The sequence below is a fragment of the Lathyrus oleraceus genome, chromosome 2 (genome assembly GCF_024323335.1).
Source record: "Lathyrus oleraceus cultivar Zhongwan6 chromosome 2, CAAS_Psat_ZW6_1.0, whole genome shotgun sequence".
Lineage (NCBI taxonomy): Eukaryota > Viridiplantae > Streptophyta > Magnoliopsida > Fabales > Fabaceae > Lathyrus > Lathyrus oleraceus.
Genome location: NC_066580.1, coordinates 139586809 through 139597343, shown reverse-complemented (window position 1 = coordinate 139597343; position 10535 = coordinate 139586809). Strand labels below are relative to the sequence as shown.

General features: G+C 34.3%; 1 protein-coding gene, 1 long non-coding RNA gene and 1 other non-coding gene across 6 annotated transcripts; 2 read left to right on the top strand and 1 right to left on the bottom strand.

Annotated features, from left to right (window-relative positions):
- Positions 1-669: 669 nt before the first annotated feature.
- Positions 670-5526, top strand: LOC127118520 (beta-glucosidase 12). 2 transcript variants are annotated; one of them, XM_051048730.1, is made up of 13 exons: positions 671-848; positions 924-993; positions 1194-1252; positions 1323-1398; positions 1495-1572; positions 1675-1762; positions 1878-2133; positions 3947-4089; positions 4270-4487; positions 4545-4576; positions 4670-4772; positions 5026-5134; positions 5225-5526. In XM_051048730.1, the coding sequence occupies exons 1-13, from the start codon at positions 723-725 to the stop codon at positions 5394-5396; spliced, it is 1530 nt and encodes a 509-aa protein (XP_050904687.1). In that variant the 5' UTR covers positions 671-722; the 3' UTR covers positions 5397-5526. The 2 variants fall into 2 exon arrangements, with proteins under 2 accessions (XP_050904686.1, XP_050904687.1); XM_051048729.1 differs by having other exon boundaries at positions 670-848; positions 4270-4576.
- On the bottom strand, positions 1150-7601 carry LOC127118521 (uncharacterized). 3 transcript variants are annotated; one of them, XR_007802254.1, is made up of 5 exons: positions 7319-7601; positions 6687-7122; positions 5685-5971; positions 3174-3296; positions 1150-2933 (listed from the first exon to the last, which is right to left on the bottom strand). It is a non-coding gene; the product is annotated as an uncharacterized LOC127118521 (long non-coding RNA). The 3 variants fall into 3 exon arrangements; XR_007802253.1 differs by having other exon boundaries at positions 1150-2104; XR_007802252.1 differs by lacking the exon at positions 3174-3296 and having other exon boundaries at positions 1150-2104; positions 7319-7591.
- Positions 7483-7555, top strand: TRNAE-CUC (transfer RNA glutamic acid (anticodon CUC)). Its single transcript has one exon. It is a non-coding gene; the product is annotated as a tRNA-Glu (tRNA).
- Positions 7602-10535: the final 2934 nt, after the last annotated feature.

Sequence of the window (10535 nt, the reverse complement as noted above, 5' to 3'; positions counted from 1 at the left end):
ATTTCCTCGTATGTGTGATAACAAATATATGAATTTAGATTTCATTTGCGAACACACTCTTAGAAAATAATGGTATAATTTACGGTTGCGAACACACTCTTAGAAAATAATGGTATAATTTACGGTAGCAACTAAGAAAAAGTGTCATAAATAGCATGATTATAGATATTATGAATAAATTATATATTGATTTTCCACTTATTACAAATATCTTGTAAATAGGACTCTTATTATATTGGAAAGACTCCCTCAAAAGAGAATAATATAAATTATATGCTAATTATTCAATTTCAATTTACAAAATTATTTATCATAGTTAAATTATAAATTAAAAATATTATAAACATAATTGCCATATGTATTTTATTCAATGAACTTATCATCAAATCAAAGCAACTTTTTTTTTTAATTTAATTGTTATGTAATCAAGAAAAATGTAATTTTCCTTTTAATAAAAATACTTTTCTTGGAAAAATACAAAAAGATTTAAAAAATATTAAATGTCAATAAGTTATAGTTGTTGAATTATAACTACTTAATTTAAACATTATTTAACTTAAAAGTTATACAAAAATGGGTGAGATTCAACTCAACTTCCAAACATTTAACTTTGTCATTTTCTACTCCTTAGGATTAACATGACCAAATTAATTAACTCATCTTCCAATTTTTGTTGCATAAAATGCTGTCATATCCACACAAATGTAATTCATTCATATGATATGGCACTCAACCTTGTTTCTCTTGTATGGCTCTTTACTCTAACTATTAGTACTAGCACATTGGCATTGAATCGAAGTAGTTTTCCAATAGACTTCATCTTTGGAACATCAACCTCAGCATATCAGGTATATACATCAACCTCAGCATATCAGGTATATACATCATTTTGAAGAAACTTTCTATGACATATAAATATACAGTATGAAGGTGGTGCAAAGGAAGGTGGCAAGGGAACAAATATATGGGATACTTTCACTAAAAAATATCCAGGTAACGCTTATGCAATTCTTCATCTAAGGGTGTTCATAGGTATTTATTTTGAAATGGAGGTTTTTATTTTAATCTCTATAAAATATCTTTTTTCAATTGTCTCTATCATATAAGATTAGTAACCCATAAAATAAATATATTAAAAAGATTAAAACAAAACAAGAAAAACTAAAATGTATTCATTGGTGATTGATATACAGAAAAGATAGCTGACAGAAACACAGGAGAAGTCTCTGTTGATGGGTATCATCTATACAAGGTATGATTCATATCAGAGTAGAGAATATTAAAACTAAACTCAACAAACTGAATTTATTATAAAATTACAGGAAGATGTTGGAATCATGAAGTATATGAATTTAGATGCATACAGATTATCCATCTCATGGTCGAGAATACTACCAAGTAAGTCGATTTTTTTATCGACTCATATCCTTTACATAATTAAATAATGCATTAATTATGGCATTTTCATAATAATAAAAAAATGATAATCGACAGGTGGAAGAATAAGTGGAGGTATAAATGAGGAAGGGATCACATACTACAACAACATGATCAACGAGCTATTAGCTAATGGTCATAATTCAAATTTTTATTTATTTTTTGTAAATTTTGATTTTCTAATTTCTCAAGACATTTTTGCAATTAAAGTTGATTAAAAAATAATTAGTTTTTCAGGTATAGAAGTATTTGCAACCATTTTTCATTGGGATCTACCACAAGCTTTGGAAGATGAATATGGTGGTTTCTTAAGTCCTCTCATTGTGTAAGTAACAAACTTTTTATGTACTATATGTTATGACCTCTAAATGTATGTTATAAGTGTCTGTTTCTAAAATGCACAAAACTAATGTTTATACTTTTCTATTATGAACTTTTAGATTTGATTTTCGGGATTACGCGGAGCTTTGCTTCAAGGAATTTGGAGATCGAGTGAAACATTGGATTACTATAAATGAACCATCGACTTACACAACAGCAGGATATGTTATAGGGATGTTTCCGCCCGGTCGATGCTCTGATTGGCTAAATCTCAACTGCACCGGCGGTGATTCAGGGACAGAGCCCTATTTAGTTGCACATCACCTACTCCTTGCTCATGCAGCAGCTGTTCAAGTGTACAAGACAAAATATCAGGTTTGTTTTAACTTTAAGTGATGATAACTTTGAGGCTCTAAAATGCATCAAACTCATGTTTATAGACAACTAATTAGAAATTGAGTATGATAGTAATATAAATATCAGATTTTAAAATATGTAGTTGAGGTCGAATCGCGCAAGTAATACTTAAGTTTGATCTTGTTAGGACAAGAGTAGACTAAGTGTTTCTGTCTGGTAAAAAACCAACTCATTTGCTGCTCTGGCTGATTAATCTTCCTCTTGCATATGCATCTAGTTCATCATAGACAACTTGAAAAAGGTTTCCAAGAAATTGGTTGGTTGCATCTCTGTCAAATCTGAATTGGCAACCTCGGAACCATGATATCTTCTCAGGTTGTGCATCAGTAGCAGGGTAGGCATTGGCTTAGAATTCTAGTACTATATCATTGTTCTGATTCCTTTCAACATCTTTTTGAAAAGATACAATTTCTTTCTTAGTTTGTACACCTTATTTTTTCCAGCAGCATCACTACTTGACAAATTATTAGCAGAATCTATCAAGTGACATGATCTTCCAATTTCAAGTTCCGCATCAACATCAGCTTTATCCTTCACCTTCCTCGGGCTCAGCTTCCTAATCTTCTACTTTGTCCCCCCAAAACAACATGCTCATTCTTATTTTCTTCTTTTTCTCCCTTCCAATTACAAATTTTTAGCTTCATCAAATTTGACATTTCTACTGACCAAAACTTTTTTGGAGACATGATCACCAGCCATTGATTCCTCACCAACTCCAAGAAGAATACGCTTGGTGTTCTTTTACCAAGTTTCCTTGACTGTCAGGCCCAACACATGAACAATGAATCAAAACACTAAAGATAAATGAGCTGAGGGTTTGATGCCACCACAAAGCTTTTTTAGGAGTAATATATTTCATATCGACTACGGGACTTCTATTTTGCAGGAAGACTAACCAATTTACTGCCTCTGGCCATAGTTACTTTAACATACCTTTTCAAACAACTTGCAAGCATCATGTTTATTATTGTCCTGGAGCATGAATCAAGAAACCATACCTTCTTTTCCCAAGTGTCATTTTTCCAATATGAGCCAAAAGTTACAGTTCTTCCTCTTCATCAAACTCTGCTTAGTTTGCTGTCTCATCCCAAGTAGGAAACTCATGCGGAAAATGTCCTAATCTGTGACACTTGTATCATTCAATCATCGGTACCCATTATCTTATACTGAAAATGGAGCAGACAACATTTACTCCTATGTAGTTACTATCAAATTTTACCGTGGTACCAGTTTCTATCACAATGCTTGATACAATCAAGGATCAAAATGTCTATTTACTCCTATGTTTTTCAAGAAAACTGTGATTTTCAAATCAAGGCGACAAACAAGGCTCTTGATACCAGATGTTAGGTTAAGAAGAGTATACTCCACGTGTTTATATTTGGGTAAACTAACCTAATCATTGTTCTCCTTTTGTTATATAGACTATACACCTAGCCATGAGTCCATAACAAACTATATAACTAACAAACGGACTAAAAAATGACCATCAACGAGCCAAGCCCAGCAAACAAAATAGAAACTACCAAAGAAATCTATAGCGATATATGACACATCTCTTAACAATTCCTAGTTAAACTTTCCTAATTATCTTCAGCCAAACTTCCAATTAGTAGATTTACCCTAAAAACAAAGGGTTAAGACAAAAGAATGTTGTACTGTGTCATGATCATCATACATCTAAACCCTGAATTAGATGTGTCTTTCAACAAGTTCTTATAAAAAATCTATATACTTGAATATTAAATAGCTAGGAACTAAACTAATGCAGGTACCGCTGTTACTTAAAAGCCAAAGTGAATATCAAAAGGGTTGGATAGGAATAGCCTTACAGTCCTACTGGTTTGAGCCACTTTCAAATAGCAAATCCGATGAAAGAGCTGCAGAACGATCAATTGACTTCATGTTGGGATGGTCAGTTGCCCATTGCACACTCGCCCTATATATTTTGCACATTGACTTGAGGTTTATGATGGTCACGAGACACACTATAGGCATGGTAAAGAATCAATGAAAAAAATACACGCGTGTGCGAGTACACACGCATAGCACCATAAGAGAGCTTAAAAGTTTTAATTCATGTCACAATTGTAGGTTTATGACACCATTGACAACAGGAGACTATCCACAACATATGCGATCCTTGGTTGGACAACAATTGCCAAAGTTCTCTGAAGAGCAAGCCAGACTACTTAGGGGTTCTTTTGATTTTATTGGATTAAACTACTACACATCTAGATATGCTGCCAATGTACCTAATTTAAACAAAACTATTCCTTGTTATCTCACAGATTCTCTTGCCAATGTGACTGGTAAACACATTATTTTGAATTTGACAATGGTGTATCTTATATTTTGTGAGATGGAAGTTGAGCGTAACGGAGTACCCATAGGTCCAAAGGTACGCACAAGTATGACTACATCAAAATGAAGTTTTATCTATCTGAAAAACATAAAGTATGAAACCTTTATTTATGATTATATATATTTGCAGGGTGCTTCAGATTGGTTTTATATTTATCCAATGGGATTTAAGAAACTATTGGTCTACATCAAGGAAAAGTACAACAATCCTTTGATTTACGTAGCCGAAAATGGTAAATACAAAAAACCTTGATAAATATTGTTAATTAAATCTATGATTGGACATGAATATTATATGAGAACTACTTGTATATTTAGGCGCATTTGGCATTCTGGCCAACACACGCACACATATATCATATTCAAACATATGCATAAAGGATTAACCTTCAAGGAATGCATACATTGATTTATCTTTTAGTCTAGTATGTATGTGTTAGTACATGTACGAGAAATCCGGCCTCACACACTTGACACGATTTGCAGGTATAGATGAGAATAATGATCCAACACTGTCATTAGATGAAGCACTTAAGGATATTCACAGAATTAAATATCATCATGACCATCTGTCATATCTCCAATCAGCAATTAGGTAATGGTTGTTTTTATATCTAAAGACTCTTTGTCTATTTGTTTCAATACATAGTTTAATTATCTTTTTCTTTTTGTGAGTATATTAAAGGATGGGCGTAAATGTTAAAGGATATTTTGTGTGGTCGTTATTGGACAATTTTGAATGGACTGAAGGCTACACAGTGAGGTTTGGAATGAACTTTGTAGATTACAACAATAACTTGAAAAGATATCAAAAGCTCTCAGCACAATGGTTCAAGAATTTTCTTGCGAGAGCTTAGACTTTCTAATATATATGTCTCTCTTTGCTATGATAAATAATAATGCAATGAGATTCATAAAATAAATATGTATCAAGAAGTGACATATGATTTTTCTTTCTCAAAAGAAATTATGTGATTCATTATATTATGATTTGTGTATGTGTATAAGAAATTTCAACAATCACCATGACCATATTGACATTCAGATGTTATAAGAAATTTTGCATCTAAAACACGAGTAATTTCAATCCTCTGGATTGGAATAAACACAAACACGTGATAGATTATGAGGATCAGAAAAAATACCTCTTTAAGTTGAGTTCTAGTTGGTAATCTATGTTGAAAAAGCCTCCAAGAGAATATTCTTCATTGTTTGAAAAGTCTACCACAGCAAATAAGTTTCAAAGATCTAATAGCAAGTCCTCACCCCACCTAAACCTCATTCTCCTCCACAGCCATAAAAACTCCAGACGCCATCATTCTCTAGCATACAGTCTTAGTCACAGTTGCTTGCCTCTTTGTTTTTAGCCACTTGAAATAGTTCGGGATAAATCACTTTAATGCTTGTTCTCGGTTCTCACAATCCATTGATCCTACAAAAAAATTGTTAAGGTTAATTTACCTGCCAAAGATAAGTGTTTCTCGTTCCATGAAAACAAATTAAACTCCCTAAAATGCTTTAATACACCACAGATTCTTCCAAGAGTCCTTGTACAAAAAAAATAGTACAGTCAGAGAATTGAAGAATGGGAAAAATATACCTCCGAGACCTTATACTCAAGTTGAACTTTGGTAACAAAACCAGATAAGTGTTCTATGACGACTAAGATTGAAAAGAGGGCAAGTGAATCTTTCTGTCTAAAATACCGCTTAATTTAAATATCATCTGAGGGGCTACCATCAACTAGTATGAACAAATGACAGTTAAAAGTACATGCCCTATTACAGTTCCTTCATGTATCACAAAAACTCAATCTACCAAGCATATATTCAAGAAACTCCCTACTAACATATAATAAGAAGCAATTATCTCTTCTTTTTATCAAAAAGAAAAGCTCGCAGCACAATGGTTCAAGACTTTTCTTGCGAGCTTTTCTTTCTCAAAAGAAACTATGTGATTCATTATATTATGACTTTTTTGTATATTTAATCTTTTCTCTTAATTGTGTTTCAACAATCACCATGACCTTATTGACATCCAAATATTATACGGAATTTTGCATTTAAAACTTAAACCACAAATGAGTTCACTCCTCTGTATGGGGTAAGCACAAATGCATGATATATTATGAGGATTATAAAAAATACCTCTTTTAAAAAGGTGAAATATAGTTGGAAATCTATCTTGTAAAAGCTTCTAACTCTAAGAGAATACTCTTCATTGCTTCAAAAGCCTACCCCATTGAATAAGTTTCAAAGATCTATCAGCAAGTCATCCATCCTCCAACTTAAACACCAATCTCCTCCACATCCACAACCACAACCATGGTTCTAAATTGTGGTCTGCGACCGCAATTTCCGCCACAATATTGCTGATGCGGTAGCCTCCGCAACCGCATCGGACTCCAATTGTAGTGTAATTTAAAATCATGCATCCGACTGCATTAGGAATCGCATCAGGCAATTTAGTTATAAATGTAATGAAAAATCTTAAGATAAAGTATAAAAATTCACGCCCCAATAAAAATTCAGGCAGCAACAACCCCAATGCGCATCGCAGCAACCACAATCACAACATCCGCAACTGCATCATGAAAGATGAATTACACTTAAAAATTGGTTTGTATACTACCTATTAACGAGAATTGATTCGTATTTGATCAAATTTTGTGAACTTGTATTCTTCGGAATTCGACCAAAACATAATTTAACAACTATTTAAGTAATGCAATACTTGTAAAAATAATATTAAAAAAAAACTCGTAAATAAAGTTATGCACCTGTAATTTGATGAGGAAGATTAACCAGATGAGAAGTGCTTGCGATTCTCATCGATGCTGATTAGGGTTTGAGATTCTCGACCCTCATTACTTACTACAATTCATCAGCGGCTAATTCTTTGGATATGGTACAAGTAAGTTTTACCTATTGAAACAACCAACATTCCGTTGTAGTCTAGTTGGTCAGGATACTCGGCTCTCACCCGAGAGACCCGGGTTCAAGTCCCGGCAACGGAATTCTTTTTATCAACCAATTTCATTTTTCTGGAAAAAGCATTACCGAACGAACGTGCCATGGGGGAATATGGTTTATAGTTTACCATTTACTTTAATCTTTGAATTTATTTATATGAACTTTCAACATGCTTTTTTCAATTTTCAACCTTGATTATATTTTTTCCCTACATCTTAGGGAATGAGTCATCTGTCATACTCCCTAATTGAGTGGTATTTTTCTCATCATCATCGAAAATGTAGCTTTAAGTTTCATCGAGTTGGATGGTTATCTATCACGCTCCTTGATGAAACGAGATTGTATAACATATACTCCCTCCATCTCATAAAAAAATATTTTATTTGAACGATTCACGGTTCTTAAGAAAATGATTGAATGTGTTGGTTTTGATGATAAAATTAATATCATTTAATAGAATACCCCTATTAATTGTAGTTAAAAGATTAGTCAGATAAAGTGAAAGTTAATAAATATGGGTATGATAGTGGAAAACAATAATAATATATGACGACATAACATAGACCTTTCATCTAGTGGGTTGGGATTGAAGCAGTATCAAAGATCACTAAAGATACAATGAGGCGTTTTTATTGAGAACACATAATATGCAAGTTTACGTTTCCAAAGTGCATCGTTGTTACCTTGGATTTTCGATATGGATTTTAATGGTAAGCAAGACACGAAGGCATATCATGGTGAGGTGTGAAGTCGAACGTGGTCGATTGAGGCCATGAGTTGAATTGATGGTTTTTGGTTGGTCGAAGGGTAGCTTAACAATCCTCAGTCGAATGCTAGCAAAAGATCAGGGGATGTGTGATATCTGGACTTAGTAAATTTTCCAATATTTGGGTTGGTTATTTGGTCAGCCGAATGAATCAGATATGGATGAGTTGTGGTGCAATGTGTCTAGTCGACCGTTGTGAGTAGTTATTTTATACTAGTATATAAGTAGACATTTGCTTATGTGGTAGGGATCCGCAATTGTACTAAAAATCCTATAAACTCAAAGTATTTGCGTATTGAGAAACGAGCGAGGAAATATGTACGTATGCGTTACACATTTATGAATTCAAAGCATTTTGCTTTCAAGTTCTTACTGCACTCAAGTTACTTTCTTTAAATCTTTGCACTTCAATTACAACCATTTTATTCACAAATGAATCGAATTGCTGATTCCTTTGGCGCTCAGCCAACGCAAGTTCGACCTGTGGCATAAGCCCAAGCCATTAGGCAAGTTCAAAATGAGGGGGTGGCTTTAGAGGAAAACACGGTTAATCAGGGGCAGCAATTTGTACCCCAGATAATCGATTAAGGGTTGCATAGAGAAGTCAAGCATCACCCTATCATAATGGCTAATCGAAACCAAGACGTTGATCAAGCCGTTCATCAAGTTCGACAAAGAAATCTGGTGGGAAGAGTTAGTTGTAATTGGATACACCGATGCAAGCTTCTAGACAGATAAGGATGACTTTAGATCACAATTTGGTTATGTGTTTTGCTTAAACGGTGGCGCTGTGAGCTGGAAAAGTTCAAAGCAAGATACAGTTGCTGATTCTACAACCGAGGCCGAGTATATTGTTGCCTCAAGTGCAACAAAGGAAGTTGTTTGGATCAAAAAGTTCATTAGTGAACTTGGCATAGTTCCTAGCATTGTGGATCCCATTGGTCTCTATTGTGATAACAATGGTGCTATCGCACAAGCTAAGGAGCCTAGATCTCACCAACAATCCAAACACATACTTAGGCGTTATCACCTCATTCGAGAGATAATAGATAGAGGAGATGTGAAAATATGCAGAGTACCTACACTTGACAATATTGTTGACCCACTGACAAAGCCTCTTGCGCAGCAGAAGCATGATGGCCATACTAGATCTATGGGCATTAGGGGAATGCCTGATTGGCTCTAGTGCTAGTGGGAGATTGTTGGTGTAAGCCCTAAAGGCCGATACTTTTGGTACTTGTATCGAATTATTTATTAATAATGAAAGGCTTTTTCTTTATTATGTTTGTTTAATAAAGTCCCTATAATAGCTAGTCCGTTTAATGTATCAAGTATGACTTAATCATGAGATCACATTAAACATAAGGACACTATTCTTAAAGTATTTGTAGTCGAGCTTTATTGTGAAGTGGGATAACATTAAAGCATGAAGACTATTATGTTTATAGACTGATGATCACATCTCATGGATCATGGATAAGGAGTTATCAAGTCTTAAACATAGGTATGAATATTAAGAGTAATATTTATACTGGATTGACCCGCTATGAGAATACTATATAGAATGTTATGCAAAGTGTCATAAGTTATTCTCATGGTGATAATGGTGTATACCACCCTTCGACCTGAAACCACTATGGACCCTAGATGTAGAGTCGATTACCTTATTGCTAATCAAACATTATCCGTAATTTGATGACCATAAAGACAGTTGATGGGTACTCCACGAAGCATGCTAAGGGACATGAGTGACCTAGATGGAATTTGCCCATCCTGTCTATGTGCCCAATATTAAACTGGACAAGGATGACACGGTTTATGCCTTGTGTTAAATATAGACATAAGGGCAAAAGGGTAATTGTGCACATTAGTATTATCACAGAAGGATTTGTCAGATCACATGACATTTTCGTGTCTTGGGTAGCAGTGATGTGTTGTTAGATACCACTCACTGTTTATTATGTTAAATACGTGATTTAATATAATTGCCAATGCCGCGAAAACCTGTAGGGTCACACACAAAGGACGGATTGATGAGAGATAGAGTAACTAAGGAACATCGTAGGATATGGTGCACTTAAGTGAATTGTAGAACATCGTAAGTGTCATACGGTGAACTGACTTTGGTGTGTTTTTGCTTTGGAAAGCAAATGTCGCGGATAGCAAGAGTCGCCACCGACTTTTCTTTTATCCAATAAGGAAAGTCGGTGGCGACTCTTGCTATCCGCGACATTTGTTTTCCAAAGCAAAAACACACC